This window comes from Onychomys torridus, chromosome 18, assembly GCF_903995425.1.
Source record: "Onychomys torridus chromosome 18, mOncTor1.1, whole genome shotgun sequence".
NCBI lineage: Eukaryota > Metazoa > Chordata > Mammalia > Rodentia > Cricetidae > Onychomys > Onychomys torridus.
In genome coordinates, this window is record NC_050460.1 from 46,636,117 (window position 1) to 46,654,517 (window position 18,401).

Below are 18,401 nucleotides of genomic sequence, written 5' to 3' on the forward strand. Positions count from 1 at the left end.
ATTGCATGGAAGCTGGCTATCCACTTGATAAGTGCACAGGATGCTATAAAGTGGAGTGGCAAAGTCACCATAAATGCCACTGAAATATGATGTTTAAATGTGTTTTCAGTAAAGTCAAGAGTGCATAATAAAAATGATGAATTGACTCAAATCTTCCATCCTTGCTTTTGTTCTTTTAAGTATAGTTGTTTCAGTCCCCAGGATACTTAGAACACATGTCCCTAAAATAAAGCTTTCTGTTAAAGTAATGGAGTGTTTCCCACTATTACATACATCTATTCACTGGTGTTTGATAGTCTTGGAAAGTCAGATGGCAGGCACTTATTACTATCAGTGGGACCTTCTTAGGAGAAATTCACAGTTGTTTAATAAGAGAAAGCCCACTTAATGAGTTCTAGATCTGTAATGTTCTTAGAAGGAAAAAAAAAAACGCTCATAAACTAATTTGAATTTTAAGAAAGCAAGACACTAAAACAGTGGTCCCTGATTATTTTCCTGAGTAGCCATGAAAAATGTATCTGTATTGTAATTCATGCTGACATGCTTGTAATACAGTAGCAGTACCATGAAGACTTAGAACACACCTGAGTTAGACGCCCCAGGCTCAGCTCTCTCTTTTATGGAACACCAGCATTTGAACTTGGAATAAGCATCTGGGGTATTGTTTGTCTCTGTTTCTTCAATAAGAAGGGGAGTACTAACAGTGATTGTTTCCTTGTGTTCCCGAGACAATTACAGGAGATAACAAAGTGTGCATGGCATAATGCTTTGTGCATACAGGTTATCCAGATTAGCTTACAATAAAAGATACCAGAGCCTTTTCATCATACAATCTCATGTCTAAAACTGAAAAAAAAAATTGATACTCAAACCTCACATAAATTTTGAAAATTTTTCCCATATGGCTGAAAGTTCTGTCAGCTGAAGAGCTTTTGAAGTGAGCGTACTGCATAAATGGTGGACATGAAATATTTTCTCAGTGTACATAAAACCCACAACATTTTTTATTCTGTTTTCATTCTTTGTAATGATGAACCAGAGAGCTTCAGAAAGCCTTGAGAGGGTACATAGACTCCATCATCGCACCATTTCACACTGGGTTATGATTCCTGCCGTTCTCATTGCCGGTCCTCCAAAATGGGCCGGGGTGGGGGTGTGTGTGCTGGGTCTTCTTTGAGAGTCGGGAGAATAGATATAATTGGAAAGACTTCCTCAAAACTATCTTCCTATGTCCTCAGATATTTTAGTGGAAGTTGTAAATGATCAAAATTAACCGTTGAATAAATGGAAATAGAACTCACCTGAGTTCACTTGTGGATCGGCAAGCTGCAGCCTCGCTAAGATGTGACTGACGCTCAGCACCTACGACGGATTTATGGAAAGTGCGGTATCAGAAATCCGGGATTACGAGACAATCTTCTCATAATCACAGCCTTGATTCATGCTACAGCAAGACTTAAAAAGGAAAAAAAAAGAATTCCATATTTTAGCTATTCTATTCTTTGATAAGAAATGAAATTTTAATAATCTCGAGTCCAAGGTTTGATGTGAGTATTAGGGATTCTCATATGGTTGTGTGTTGTACAACAACCCAGTTTTAGGTTGGAATGTGGAGTCCTATACTAGAATTTACTACTGACTATCCCAACGTCGTGTGTGCATCTGGTTTTTAGTACTTCGCACCTCCTGATAAAATGCCTCTGTTCTCAGTTCTCAGTTTCTCTCTAAAACATATTGGTAATGGACTTCTCTGGGAGACATGAGCCACCCAGATGCAGGGAAACAAATCAGATCCACAGGCCCATAGCATGAAGGTAATGGTCACAGACAGTTTTAACTGTAGCTTGACTAGTGTAACTAATACAAACAGGAAAAAAAAATGTTTTTGCGAACACTCTCAATTGCATGGAGAAAGCCAGGGCAATTGTAGTCATATAAATTGCTATTTAATTTCTAACCTGAAGCAACAGGGTAGACTACTAACCCTAAACACAGACAATGTAATAAAGACCACATAGGGCAGGGAAAAATGCTATTTGCAGTTCAACAAACATGACTGGGAAAGGAAATAAAGTGGAAAAGGCAGTAACATGAAAATTGAAGGAAAACAAACTCAGACCAGATGTTGTGAATCTGTTTTTCATGCAGAGATGCTTCAATGCGAGGGATGGCCTTCCAGGCAAGATTGTTGGGAGAATAACACCAAATTTGTTCAAGTTGGTTTGATTAGATGATCTGAATGTGGAGTTTTGCAACTAAAAGGGGAATGAGCTGCATAGGTTAACTGTGCTCTTTGCATTTTAAAAAGAAAACAAAATTAAAAAACCTTGAATAAAGATACAGATTTCTTAGCATGTTGTTTTGTCAGAACACACACACACACACACACACACACATGCACACACACACATGCATGCACACATGTGCCCACACAATGTCTTGTTTGACGATTTTAATAACATTTTTAATGGCTTACCCCTCATTCTAACATCATGTTTTTGTTTGCTTGCTTTTTTGCTTCTTTGTTTTTAAATGAGTGTGTGTGTGTGTGTGTGTGTGTGTGTGTGTGTGTGTGTGCACATTAGTTTCCCACAGAGACCAGAAGGCACCAGATCTCCTGGAGCTGGAGTTAGTTATGGTTATGAGCTTCCTAACGTAGATGCTAGGAACCAAACGTGGCTTTCTGAAAAGGAAGTACACGTTATTCACCACCAAGCAGTCTCTCCAGATCCTAGTAGCAGGTTTTGATATCTAGTTGCTTTTATTCTAGGTTTTATTAAGTGCCTGCATTAGAGGACTTCCACGAGGCTCCTGGGCTGTATCACTGGCTGGAGAAACATTTGTAGAATGGGTATTGAACAAGTTTTCTCTTGATTGTAGTGTGCGGGCCAGCTTATCCTGGTCCCAGGAAATCACTGCAGCTCAGTATGTGGCTGCCAGCCATGTCAACAGTCATTTTCAATGATTCTGAGACCTAAAAAAGGTGTTCTTAAGCATAGATTTCAAAAATAATAATATTAAATTAACTTTCTAGTGCTAAGATGGGAAATTTTATACATTTTATGCTTCTTTTGTCTTAGATCTTCTATAAATTAAACTAAAATATCCATATATGATGCCATGAGTTATATTTTGCAAGTTGTGAAAAATTAACAAAAATACTTAAAAATCAGCAAAGAAACAGACAACATGAAAACCATACATAAACTATCTATAAAACAATATTTATAAATTTGTATTATAACAAAACTCTGAGTTTGTTTAAAAGAATAAAAACCTTGTTTTTATCAGTGCTGGGTATTGAACCCAGAGCCATGGCCATGTCAGCCTAAAGCTCTGTCACTGAGCTTTATCCAGTTCCAGACAGATACAACTTTTAATAAAATGTTCAGATTTCACATACATGGCCCTCTATATTCTCACTATCCTTATCCTTGTGGGTAGATTGTGGTGATATTGTGTTCCCCAAAATATTATGAACCCAAATAAACTTATCTGGGGTCAGAGAACAGAACAGCCACTAGATACAGTGGCTAGAAAATGGTGGCGCACATCTTTAATCCTATCACTTGGAGAGCAGAGATCCATTTGGATCTCTGTGAGTTTAAAGCTACACTGGAAACAGCCAGGCATGGTGACTCATGCCTTTAATCCCAGGAAGGGAGCCTTTAATCCCAGGAAGGGAGCCTTTAATCCCAGGAAGTGATGGCAGAAAGGTATATAAGGCATCTGGATCAGGAACTAGCCTGGTTAAGCTTTTAGGCTTTTGAGCAGCAGTTCAGCTGAGACCCATTCAGATAAGGACTCAGAGGCTTCCAGTCTGAGGAAACAGGATCAGCTGAGGAACTGGCAAGGTGAGGTGGTTATGGCTTGTTTTACTTCTCTGATCTTCCAGCTTTCACCCCAATACCTGGCTTCAGGTTGGTTTTTATTAATAAGACCCTTTAAGATTCATGCTAAAGTAGATATATTTGCTGAAATTGTATGTAATTGTGTAATATATTGAAGATGAATATGTTGACAGGCCATGAATGGGGTTACATATCTGTAATCCCAGCACTCAGAAGACAGCAGTAGAGAGGTTGAGGCTAGCCTTGGCTACATAGAGTTAAGTCTGTCTCAATATAATCCAGGTGATACAGAGTATTTTGTGAGACAAAGTCTCTTATCCTCAAATCAGTGTTATTGAAAGACCCCCGAAGAGATCTCCCTTCAGGAGAGACCCCCGGCTCAATGAGCACGCAGCGACCACCGATCAGATGCAACAGCATGAGGTTTATTCAAACACAGGTACCTGGGGCAACAAAGCCTCTCGGAAGACCTGCGCGCCTCTGGGTCGGTGGGATGGGTTTTTATAGCAAGAAGCGCGGGAAAGCATTAGTCAAAGGGTTCTGATTGGATAATTTAAACAAGGCGCGAATGGTTACAAAGCTCTGATTGGACAATTCAAGTGAGGCGCGAATAGTCAAAGGGTTCTAATTCTAATTGGATAATTTAAACAAGGCGCGAATGGTTACAAAGCTCTGATTGGACAAATCAAGTGAGGCGCGAATATATAAGCATAAATCAAATGGGGCGTGAATTCAGGCTCAGGGCGGTTTGTGGGTTTCCTTGGTAACCAGATATGTGTGTTGACTCAACCCCTATCTAGAATTCCAGCTGCTCTGGCCCTCCCGCACTGACGCCAGGCAGTCTGCCCCTGACATCCTGCTTATCTCTACGCTTTTGCCTTCTAGCTGAATTCCTTTGTTCCCCTACGTGCCTCACAAGCTGGGGATTTCTAATGACTCTTAGGGGGTTTGCACAACAGGGCATTGACGAAGGTCTGGCTGAGAACAATCAGTATTAATCATAGGGTTGAGCAACATTTCTTATCGGCTATCTGGGCTGCGGTGGGGCCATTCTATTTCCTGGAACTGTCTTTTGTTCCCTTATAAGCCTTGCAAACATAGCATTACTATAGGGGTGCCGGGGGGGGGGTGTCTTTCATTATTTATATATCAACATGTCTATTGATATATTTATAGGTAGGAATAAATAGATACGATTTTAATTTGAAACTCCTTGCAATAATTACAAATAAAATATAGAACAAGATTGTGTCTCATGGGAATGACTGGTTTGATATCTGCAAGCAAAATATAGGAGTTCCATACATTTCGACAAGAGGATGCTATGCTCAAATTTAGTATAAATTCCGTGAATAGGAAAGTGGGATACTCTAAGGTATATACCCCATAGTAATCTTGCCCACTATAAAGCCTAGACTGTTCTTTTTTTCTCATGTGGGTAGATGCTGTTTTAGAAGTTAGTCAATAGAATTGAGCAGTATATTTAATGATCTGTGGGAAAATGAAAACAATACCAGGTAATAGGCAGCTCATTTCTTATCACATTTTCTTTTTCTTTTCTTTTTTTTCTCTTTCCTATAGTTTGTTCTGTGCCAAAAATTTCTAGGATGCCATTTAAAATAATTCCCAAATTTACATATCTGTGCTAAAATAAATCTTAAGAGTACCAAGAAATAGTACCCAAATGAATTTTGTTTTCCAAGAGCTGAAGCATCCAGTATCCTTTTCCAGTCACAAATACTGAATGGCTTCACTCTGTTTTTATTTATTTTTTGCTTTTTCTTTTTCTGGAAAATGTACCAGAGTACTAGAACACTGCTCAAAACTGTCTGTTCTGCTGATAGTCCTGATGTTCAAGCTGGTAAAATCCTCACAGCTACTGTTTGTTTGTCTGTTTTTTTGTTTCTTTTTGCACTCACCGTTTTATTATTAGATGCTAATAGGTTCAGGTTCTGCAAGAGAGGAAGCCATGGGACATGTAACATGAAGCCAATAGGGACTAAGAATGGTTGCTGTTTGTGTTGTCAACATAAGAGTAGCATCAAGCACAGTAATCCTGCCTTCTAATCTTGCTACAAAACAGCTCAGAAGTAGTAGTGTTAATCTTCATTTGCTAATTTATTCTTCTAGAGCTATTTCCTAACCCTGGAGACATTTCTAGACTACAACCCTCAGGTTCCCTGTGCTGTAATGGCTCCATACAGACCGAGCTTGTCATTGTTAGGAGAATTCTATCCTTGTAAGCTTCAAAGAATAAAAATTAACCACTTAAACAAGTATAAATTATGTCTAATGTCCAATTCCTTTAGTGTAAAAATTAACATTATTTACAATTACGCATCATAATAGTATAATAATCACTTGTAAAACTTATATGAAATCCCCAAAATCATTTGAACACGCAATTTCCTTTTCTCATTACATGTTTAGAATATCTGAAAAAGAGGACTGTAGAATTACCATATTGCCGAATCCCATGAGACTTCAGTGTTTATGGCACGGTTGCAGATCAACAAAATTGTATTCAGAGTCAAAATTAAATAGTATAACTTTATTAAAATTATAAATATATTTGTGTAAAAGCCCATTTTCTAACTACAAATTAAATACATCAGACCTATATCTCACAATTATTACAATTTGTTTACATGTTGATGTAAGTATATTATATATTGACCATCATTACATAAATGATGCTTAGGGTGAAGAGTCACATGCCTATAATCCCAGTACTGAAGACGCCATGTTGGAGAAATAGGTTCAAGATCAGCCTATGCTATATAAACCACAAATAGAATAAGGGTATATTACCTATGCAACAGGCCTGGAAAATAATAAATCTCGAAATGTTCATGATACTGTAGAGACATACGTGGAAGGTGGAAAGGTTAGGGAAATAGCACCAAACATTATCTTATAGTATTTGAAAAGTTGAAGGATGTTCAAATTTCTACATTGTTACAGGTACACATTTTCAGGCAACATTTACTGTTAGATATAAAGGAATAAATACCTTTGATTTTCTTCCAGTCCTTAAAGCTACATGCAGTCTCACCTGGACATGGATGACACTGAATACACAAAGACTCCTTCTTCACATTCAGTCATTTATTATGTGATGAATATTGGGGAAAGCATGTGAATGCTATGGCACACACATAGAGGTCAGGGGACAATCTTGGAACTGAAGAGTTGTTCTTTTCAGCTGCCTTTATATGGGTTCTGGGAATTGAATCCAGGTCTCCGGGCTTGCACAGCAAACCTCTTTATAGAACAAGCCATCTCTCTGGCCCCATTCTTACTGATGAAACAATATTGATGCGACTTCTATTTGTCTCATACTGAAATTATACATTTTACATCAGGGTTTACTCTATGTTGTACATTCTATGGGTTTTGACAATGATGTGTGTTCACCATTAAGATGTTATACAGATGGCTTTACTACTTTAAGAATCTCTAGTGCTTAACTTATGTATCCCACCAGTTATTAGCCACTGGTCTTTCAGTGTCTGCTTAGCTTTTTTTCGGGGTGGGGGGGGCTCACACCATATAGTTGTAATCATACAATGTTCCCTTTCCATATAAACTTTGTGAATGCATTTAAGTTTCTTCCATGATATTTTTAGTTGATAATTCATTTTTTGTATGATTACATTGCCTGCATGTCCTGCAGCTTGGCAACTCACATACTGAACAGAATCTTTATAAATGACTCCCCATCATGGCAATGACAATATGCCTGTGCCGTGTGAATTTAGGCCGACAACTTATTTGCGAAGCAACAAGAAGTTGCAATAATTCTTATATTGCACTGTATATTGTACTATACTGAGCCTTGTAAGCACTGGCACACAGTTTTTGTAGTGGTTGTCCCAAACTATATTTGTTCCAGGAGTGAGGGAAAGTTGCTGTTGCTCCACCTCCTCTCCAGCATTTATTGTTCTCAGTGTTACAAATTTCAGTGCTTTAATACATGTGTGTAATATGTTCCTTTGTGGCTACTTGGGGAGAGACCGTTTTGAGAATATTTGCATTTATTTATTTGAGGCATGTTTATAAACTCAGATTAGATGTCTGCTTAGGTCTTTTGCTTGTCATTAAATAATATTTTTATTGATGATCACTAAATGTTAAGGATTACTTAGAGGCTATAGATATGGCTCAGTGGTTTAGAGCACTGGCTGCTCTTCCAGAGGACTAGGGTTCTATTCCCAGCTCTCACAAGACAGAACACAGGTGACTTCAATGCTCTGGTGCCCTCTTGTGGTGTCCATGGTCAACTGCAGGAATGTGGTGCACATCTATATTCCCACATAAAACAGTAATACACATTTAACACATTTTCTGAAAAGAAAAAAAGAATTCTTTGTAAAACTATGATACTAGTCTTGCCTGTTACATGAGTCCTGGAAATGTATTTTGATCTGTTTTTTTTTTCCTTAACAGTCCCTTGCCAGCACAGAAAATTCTCATTTATTGAAGCCCAACTTATTAAAAACTCCCTTCCCCTAAATTGCTTTTTGGATGCTTGTTTTATTGTGACAGGTCAGAAGCTAGAACCTAGAAGACCCGTGTATGTGCATGAGTCTCAAAGGAATACTTGCATAACTTTTTGAGAGATGTTAATCATTGTGATAAAATTCATGCTAAAAAGAAATTTTGACTACCATTAAATAGAAACAAATAACAATTATCTTACACACAGCTGCATTCATTTGCTTCTTCATTTCATGACTTTTTTGTGAACATGAAAAAAAAAAACCCTTCTGTATTTTGCTTATTGTTTCTGGAACATTTATCTGTCTTTGTGATGAGTTTTAAATGAACAGATGTAGATCCAGATATATAAAGATGGGAATCACTTAGTTATAATTAAACTCAGCTTCACTCTCTAAACTCACATATACCAGGTAAACTGAGCTCACATTAATCTTCCCAATTTAGTAATGTCTTTTTATTTTGCTCTTGAAAAGGAAAACCAAATAGCATCAGCACCCATTTTTTTCTTGTTTTCATCCTCAGAATTTATTATTATTATTATTATTAGTTATTATTATTATTTTGTCACAGATCCAGGTGTGGGGGGTGCACTGTTGGTGCTGTATTCTTTCTCAGTTGTTGGTCTGCAGTTCAAGCTCCTTCCCCTCTAGGCTTTCTCAATGTCATAGTCAAAGTCCAGATTGAATCAGGAGAAAAAATATTTCTCAACAGTCTCATATTTGCAAATAAAATATGCTTACAGTTTCAATCTATTGTATGGACTGTTGATTTACAAGATTGTATTTTGGAGGCCAAATAATAACTAACTTATTTTCATTGCATTTCTTTTTTTTTTTTTTTTCCTCTACATTCCTTGAAGCAGTGAAGTTGACCTTTACGTTCTAGCTTTTATTAGAGAAAACTAAATAAGTAAGAAAAAATTATGTGGTCATTTCTGTAAATGCCTTTGAAATCTCATTGTGTTCTCTTGCTCCAGTGATGGCAGGTGGAGTTAGCCTGAGAAGCTGGCAGGGGACAGAGTGTTCAGGGTGACAGATCAGTCCCATTTCGCCCCGTGTTTGGTTCTTTTCCAACATAACAGAAATCACCCTTTGCATTCCAGGATGGCTGTAACGAATCAGTGGGAATTGCCGGTAATTCAGCACTTCCCTAGTCTTAAAAGTATGCATCGGTGCCCACATCAGAATGCTCCATCCTCCTGTCACATAAAAAGGCAAATAGAAAGCTACTCCAGAGCCTCAGACCAGCTGACTTATGTCAGCTTTCAAAACACAATACTCCAAATATTCTTGGTCTATAACAACATGCTTTGTCTCCTTTAAATAGCATTTTTAAATTATCTAATTCCTGAGATCAGATGAATCTGTAGTTGAAAAAAAAAAACTGAAGGAGAAACAGAACTCTAAACAATACTGCAATATGTAATAGAAACACCCAATGCATCACAATATTCAGAAATAGATTAATGAGCATTTGATATGGTATATTTAACTTTTTTTAATTCCTAGATGTTTACTGGCTACAGAGCCAGCATAAAACTTTTAAGTTATTCACAAAGGCTTTTTAACTTCATAAAATTTCCTGACAACACAGTAATATTTATAAGAAAGCAGCTTAAAATTTAGATATTCTATGTATGTGGAAGGTATACAACATTTTCATTTTCATTTTCTATAATTCTACATTTAAAATAAATTTCATACAAATAATATTTCTACCACTCTGTGAAGATTTCATGATAATGGGAAGGAGTCACAATAACAGAAAAGTTATTATATTTATATTTTATACTATATTTACATGTAATTTTGAAGGTCATTTTGTCATCATATTCAACGTCTTTGGCATAGCAGCCTCAGATTAATTCTGGTTATATGCTTATTGTCTTTTATTTCATTATTATTTTTTCAAATTGTATGTGGTCATATGAGACTTTTATATATGAATTCACATCTATAATTCTTCATCATCATGACTTTATTAAAGTGCAAACAGTAGCCACAAAACCATCTGTAAGACCAAACCAAAAAGAAACAAAACATAACTAATGTGGTGGCTACCACACACATCAGTATTCTGTAGAAGAGATGACCATCCCATTCATTGTTCCTGCGGTATAATTTGTCTATTTACCGCATACCAAACTCAGTAGGAAAAAATGATTTGTCATGGGCATAATTTCACCTTAATTAAACAAATTACAGAGTTTATTAGATGATTAATCTTCTCAGAATGAACATTGTTCTTCCTAAGTATTAATATACTTTATGGGACTAAGCAAGGCTATCAATGCAATCTAAGCTTGAGAACACCTACTGGACAGAGTAGAAACACTCATTGTGTGCATATGTGTTGTGCTTTAACAAGCCTTGTGAATACACCTGAAAATGATAGTTTTTTTAATGTGTCATTAAAATGCACATCTATGGACTTTCCTAAACATATTTGTTGTGCTTTCACTTAAACTTTTATTTCATTACATAGAAGATAGGATGGTAATGCTTGCAAGTGTTTCCTGTTGCAATGGGACCATCCGGGTTTATTGTGTGTCTTATGATATATAAGAGCGAGTCCCAGGACAGATAGGGCTATTATACAGAGAAACCCTGTCTCAAAAAATAAGCAAACAAAATATCCCAAACAAACAAAACAAGCAAGCAAGCAAACAAACAAAACCATATCATTACAAGTATGCACCACTTTAGCATAAGAGGATCAACAAAATACAATGATCAAATTGGACCAGGATGTTAAGCAGTTGATGCTATCCTAACATCTGACAAAACTGTCTTTAACTAAAACGAGTTAGAACTGATAAGAAAAAGGGAGACTTCATTCTAATCAGTGGAATAGTTAGTCAAAAAGACATTACTGTCCTAAACATACCTGCACTGAACTTTGTTTCACACAATATCATAAATAATGTACTACTGCATTTAAAGATATATATTAACATTAATGTATTAATCTTAGATAATTAGCCAGGCAGTGGTGGAACATGCCTTTAATCCCAGCACTTGGGAGGCAGAGCCAGGTGGATCTCTGTAAGTTCAAGGCCAGCCTGGTCTACAGAGTGAGATCCAGGAGAGGAACCAAAACTACATGGAGAAACTCTGTCTCAAACCCACCACCACCACCACCACCAAAAAAAAAAAAAAGTAGATAATTACAAACACTACTCTCTCCAACAGACAGATCATCTGTACAAAAGTAAGGAAACATTAGAATTGATGGATATCATATATCAAATGTTTGAGAAGCCCCTAGCAGTGTGATCAGGATATATCCCTGGTGCATAAGCTGGCTTTCTGGAGTCCATTACGTATGGCAGGACACCTTACTCACCCTTGATACACCAGGGAGGGGCTTGGTCCTGCCTCAACCAAGGTACCAGGATTATCTGTCCCCGCCCCATGGGAGAACTTACTCTATTGGAAGAGGGGATAAAGACGGGGAGCAGGGCCAGGGGAGAGTGGGGGAAGGGATGAGAGGGGGATCTGTGGTTGGTATGTAAAATGAATAAAAAAAATTAAAAAAAGAAATGGTGAACAAATTCAGCACTGTGGAAGGATATAGAATCAATCTGCAGAAATCAATAGCTTTACTGAACACTAACCATAGCATATATTGGAAGATATCATTGACAAGCTCCCATTCACACTAGCCTCAGATAAAATAAAACTCCTAGGAACAAATAGAAAATGGATTAGAGGACCTATACAAATGAAAACTTTTTACCTCTGAAGAAAGATATGAAGACACTAGAAAATGAAAATATACTGTATACTCATTGGTTGGTAAAATTAATGTTGTGAAAGGACCATTTTACCAATAGCTATTTATAGATTCAATGCAAGCCCAAGTAAATTCCTCATCTCCTCCTTCACAGACATAGAAAAACCTACCCTAAAATTCAAATGGTCTCTTCCTAAGTATTAGCTCTAGTGGTACCAGAAGATGCCATGCAAACTTCCAAAGGAGGGAGGCAACCAAGAACCCTACCTAGCTATTATGCCTATGAGCCACAACAATGCCTAGCATTGCATAATAACCATAATGGTGAAGTATTGGCTTGTATACCTTGGTGGGAACCAATAGCTCGCTAATTGCACTGAAGACACATTCAACAAGAGGGATATCATGCCTGGTACTGGAAACCTAGCCAGCTACCCAGAGCTAATGAAATCATAGGTCTTGGAAGAGAACATACAGCCTCCTCTTTACTAAACCTGCAGAATCTCTGACTACCTTCTAAGTATCTGTCCTTATAACCTCAAGTAAACATAGCCCTCATTCCTCATCAATGAAACACAACCAATTAAAATGCAGAATTCTGGAGCCCAGTCCCAGTGGATACATGTGCAAATTAACTCCTGCACATAACCCTCAGGGACACTGCAGAAGAGAGGCCAGAAAGATTGTAAGAACCAGAGGGTCTGGGAGTTTGCTGTGAGATTGTGTTCCTAGCGATATCAGAAGCTACACCCATGACACCTCACCAACATGACTGCCCAAAGGTAAGTTGAACAAGGACAACAACAACAGACATGCCAAAGTGCAGGGGGAAAGCCCTCAAAGCCTCAACCCTACTCAAAGAACTATAAGCAACTAAGGAACTCTGAGAGTGGGAGAAACAGTCTTTTCCAAGGTTAACCCATACCAAATGTTCATTTCTGAAAATATACATACATACAACATTATGCAGACTGAGATTATATATATATATTTAGGAATGTGTATATGCATGTAACAGCATATGCATACATGCATTCACCAAATATGCATATAATAGCAATTAATAAAAAGAGAGACCATGAATTTAAAAGAGAGTAAGAAGGGCTATATGGAAGGTTTGAGAGAAGAAATGGAGGGAAGAGGATGTAATTATAATCTCAAAAATAGAAGAAATAATTTAAACAACAGTAAATGTGAACATGCTAACCACAGGAGTGGGCAATGCAGTTGGGTCAATGTTTTAGCATGCCCACAGAAAGAGTCAAGTGAAAAACAATAAAAATACATATAAGTGAAGCTTAGAAAGTCTGCAATAGAACAGTAGGATTCACAGAAAATATTCTATGATAGTTCTATTATTATTATTATTATTATTATTATTATTATTATTAAACTATAACAGGTTTGTTCTATGTACCCAGAGACATGCTGATTACCTTTAACTTGCTGTTCTATGGGAAATAAGATTCTATTCTTGCCCATTATCTTCTTTCATGGTTTAAATATCCATTGAGAGAAAAAATACAACTGTGATTAACACACATCATGTGATTAACTTACATTGGCGCAGTCAACACATGTGCACAAACACATCCAGGAGAAACAGGAGAGCAAGGAGGACACAAAAGCTTAATAAGATGTTATAGGACACTAAGGTCCTTTGTTATAACAATTTTTGTGTATGTTGATAAGTAATCGAGACTAATTCTCTTGCTTGGGGATTCATGTGATAAAGCCTGAAGCCAAATCACTAGTTTTGAATGCTTTTTCATTCTTATAAATATCATGTGCGTGGTGATGAAAGGCTCTTATCCCAGCACTTGGGAAGCTGAGGCAAAAGAATGGAGAATTCAGGGCCACCCAGGGCTGAATGAGTGAGACCCTATATCCAAAAGCAAAAATACAACAATGACAACTAAAACAAGAAACAGAGAAGATCATTGTTTACATTTGTTGATACTACACAGATTTCCTCACCTTGTCACCTTACTTTTATTTGAGAATATTAATACTTTTATAGAGAACATTGTTGTCTGATTGTAATAACTATTAACTGTTGTCTTTTGATACTCTAACCCTGTCAGAGTAGGCAAGTCTGTGTGTGTGTGTGTGTGTGTGTGTGTGTGTGTCCACAGACTTGAGAAATTGTTGCTTTACAACACAAAGATTTTAGTTTGAGGAACTGGAGAGATGGCAATGTGGGTAAGAATGCTTGTTTTCTGTTCAGCATTCCCAGCATCCTCATCAGACGTCTTTCAATGGTCTCCAACTCCAGAAGATCAGCGCCCTCTTCTGGCCTCCGCAGGCACCTACATGCACATGCACATACCTACCTACCTCATAGCCATACATAATAAATACTTTAAAAAATCATAGATTTCATATTTTATTATCTTCTAGCTAAATGAAACACCGTTGTTTTATTCTCCCATATATTTAATCAAAGATGGTAGTTTCAAATTTGTGCTTTTATTAAGAACTAAACATTCTATAATTATATATTCTATTTCTATTTTAATTTAAAATGTCTTCAATTTGTACTTGTCCCTCAAATATGAAACACACTCTAAAGGTCCTAGAATCTAAAATAATGCATAATCAATACAGTTTTCTGTCCTTTATTCCCCTCGGTGCTTTGGATATTTTTACAATGAAGCTTTTAATTCTCTCTGTAAGGCTAGCTGGTCTAGAACTCCATTCTTCTTGGGTCAGCTTCCCAAGTGCTAAGATTTGAGGTGTGTATCCTCATGTTAAGCAAAAAAAAAAAAAAAAAAAAAAAAAATATCTCTCTTCTCTCTCTCTCTCTCTCTCTCTCTCTCTCTCTCTCTCTCTCTGTGTGTGTGTGTGTGTGTCTGTCTGTCTGTCTGTAGGTGTAGATGCACATCTATCCATGAGCATAAGCAGGCCAGAAGTTGTTGCTGGATAGCTTCCTTTTTATCATTGTCCACCTGATTTTTTGAGAGACAGTCTCTCTCTGCGCATGGAGCTTACTGGTTTGTCTGTTTGTTTTTCTAGTCTGGCTCTCTAAAGATCCCCTGGGCTCTCCCTGTCTCTGTTCCCCAACTATAGCACTGTGGTTACATATAGAGCTGTTGTGGCCAGATATTAAGTAAGTCTTGGTGATCCAAGCACAGACTGTCTTTACCAGCTGAGCCATCTCCCCATACCCTGAAACTCTTATGTTCAAAAAGAAATTTCACATTTCATGGCTGTTGCAATTAGTAAGTAAAGAAGTGAAATAAAAACACCTGTAACTTTACTTCATAATTAATTCTCAGTGGCCTCAGTAACATAGTGTGTCTGGAGTAAAAAAGTCAATAATATTGCAATGCGCTGTGTGATCAAAACACATGCATACAAGTAACTTGCTGTTTCTTTACAGAAAGCCACATTCTGGAAGATGTCAACAAATGCATTATAGCCTTAAGGGACCAGGATGCTGATAACTTAGACCGAGCTGCAGGTGCCATCAGAGGACGAGCTGCAAGAGTAGCTCATATCGTCACAGGGGAAATGGACAGTTATGAACCAGGCGCTTACACTGATGGTGTGATGAAAAATGTCAACTTCCTCACAGGCACGGGTGAGTCTCTGTCCACGATGACAGCTACACAGTTCCTCACGTCTGAATCTGCATAGCAACCAAATATCTATACATGGGAAGATGAAAGGTCTCAGTCTGTGTCACTTGGCTCTACACATAGCACATCCCTATACCACCTAATTGGTGTCTGGTATCCTGTAGTTATGTGATTTGAAACTTATCCCACTGGAAAAAAATATATTCATTGAGAAAAAAAAAAGATCTTTTTAAATACATGCATTACTCCCAGGGCCTTAGCCACTTGTGAGTGTTTATTAATGCTAGAGATGTTTGGAGCTATAATTAGGCCAGCATGGGGTTAAGCATGCAATAGTTTGCAGGCTTTCATTTGCTATATTATTAGTATCCTCGGGTTTCTTATTATTTAACCATAGCAGGTTTTTCCTATGTATCCAGAGACATGCTGGCTACCTTTAGCTTGCAATTCTATGGAAAATAGCTTTCTATTCCTGCCCCAATTCTTCTTTCATTGTTTAAGAAATATATAATACATGACTGTTTCGGTGGCAGTACTCAAGTTACTACTTTCTAAAATTGGGCAGGGAATGCTTTGAATCACTCTCAGTGTAATGATATTTTTCTTTCAAATACTATTGTTAACGTTTCTCCAAGAGACCCGTGGAAAGTCAGGATTCACAGAGAATCATGAACAAAGATGGCAGTCAACAGTTTTTATAAATTGTTATGGCAGAGCTCCTTCCTATGAACCACTTTTGTGAATTTGAAAATCCTGTGGAATATATATTTGCCTCTTGACAATAGAGTGATGTTGTGTCTGGGATTCCTACAGATACCATATTTAAATCATCCTTTCTCAAGAGATATGTGGGGCATGTTAACTTTGAATTTTTTTTTCATATTATTTGGGGAAAAAAGAGGAATGGACAATACTTTTAATTTTTTCATTTTATTTTACGTTCTTAGATGTTTTGTTCATGTGTATGTTTGCCCCTAAGACTCATCAGGCCCCCTGAGACTGGTGTTGCAGATAGTGTGATCCACTATGTGGATGCTGAGAATTGAACTCAGGTCCTCTGCAAGATCAGCCAGTGCTCTCAACTGCTGAGCCATCTCTGCATCCCTATGGACAGCCTTTAACACAAAATGAAAAAGAGCAACAACAGCAAAATAACACTTCTTCCATTTAAAAAATTTGAAACTCTTAAGATGATTTAAGAAAAAATATATCAATCACCGATAACTTTCTCATCATCTTTTTAAACATACTTCTCAAATAATGAAACAGTCTGAGGAAAGGTGGTAAAGGCACATCTATAGCTCCTGATATTAAACTAATATCTCCACATCCATTCCTCAAAGATATTAATGAAACAAATCAAGCACACGGTCAGTTATGATGGTATGATCTAGCAATCCCAGCTCTCAGACTGGGCAGGCATGGATTCTGAGGCAGAGTATTATCAAGAATTCAAGGCCTGCCTGTGCTGCATTTGAGACCCTGTTTCAAAACACACAAAAAGAATTGAGAGAATATTAGTTGCTCTTTCCATTGCGTGGAAATATGTGTACTTGCTTTGGAAGTTGGTTGTGTTACAGTCATTTAATATCTCTTTTTATTCCAGATTCATGTGATCCTTTATTGGTTCAAATCAAGTACTTGTTATCTGTGTCCATTTTCAGGGAATAAGAGTTTATTCTGGAGGCATTTTGAGTAACCATGGTCTGGGAACACAGATTTAGCTTACCCCAAACTCCACATTCTAGTATAGAAGCAGTTTCATGAAGTTTTATAGTTTTATATACAAAGATGTGTCATAAATCGAGGCAAGTTTAGAATACATCAGAAAAAGGTGGGTACAGCAAGATGGGAGACGTCCACGATCCTATCAGATGACATCCTTAGCTTTTGAGTTGGTGGAAACTAGGATCTGGTAAATTCATGGGTTCCATTTCCCACCTTCCAAAAATGGCGTTTTAATTATGAGAGAAACCATGTAAAGCACTTTCTTTTCTATCCAGGTGAAAATTTCCTGTGTGTGTGTGTGTGTGTGTGTGTGTGTGTGTGTGTGTGTGTGTGCGCGCGCGCGCGGGGAGGGGGGAGGTAGCTCAGGTCAACCAGGGTTGCTGAACTTTGCTTGCATCTCAGTTCTGTGATTGCATTAGGCAAGTCTCACCTGCAGACGCTGTGGCCATAACATCTCTATGAGGTGCCAAGTCTGCACTTTTAAACTCCATAGGCAGAGAGCACATCTGCCAGACACACAGGGTGAAGTGGAAGTGAGTTCCTACAGTGTTCAGAACTGTTGGCAGTCATTCTGTTGGCAAAAGTAGCCAAATCACTCAGGCATTGAAATGCATTCTTGTTAATGCTTCTGTGATTATTAATGACTACCAAATATTCACAATCAGAAGAGCTAACAAAACCCCCAAACCCTTTCCTCTCTTTACTTGTAACATAACATTGATTAAAATATCCCATTCAAATCATGTTCCACATTCCAAAGGTGAGACATATAGAATATTTCTGGGCTATTTTGTAAAAAGTGAATCTTATTATGAAATGCATAATTTATGATTCCTAACTAATCATCTTGGTCTCTTTCAGACAAGCTGTAGGCATATCCTTGAAGTACGCTTCTGTTTTCTTCTTCGTAAAAATAAGTCTAATTCAGAATTTCCTGCAAATAGCTTTCCTTGAAATTTATCAAAAGCGTGCCTCACAAAAGGGAATTTGGAGCAATGAACTA

General features: G+C 37.4%; 1 protein-coding gene across 1 annotated transcript in view; it reads left to right on the plus strand.

The window, feature by feature from the left end:
* Ctnna3 (catenin alpha 3) overlaps positions 1 to 18,401 on the plus strand; it is a 1,414,880-nt gene that overhangs the window by 1,005,412 nt on the left and 391,067 nt on the right. Inside the window, exon 17 of the mRNA XM_036167773.1 lies at positions 15,472 to 15,672. Coding sequence (XP_036023666.1) covers positions 15,472 to 15,672 — 201 coding nt within the window. The remainder of the gene's footprint in view (positions 1 to 15,471; positions 15,673 to 18,401) is intronic.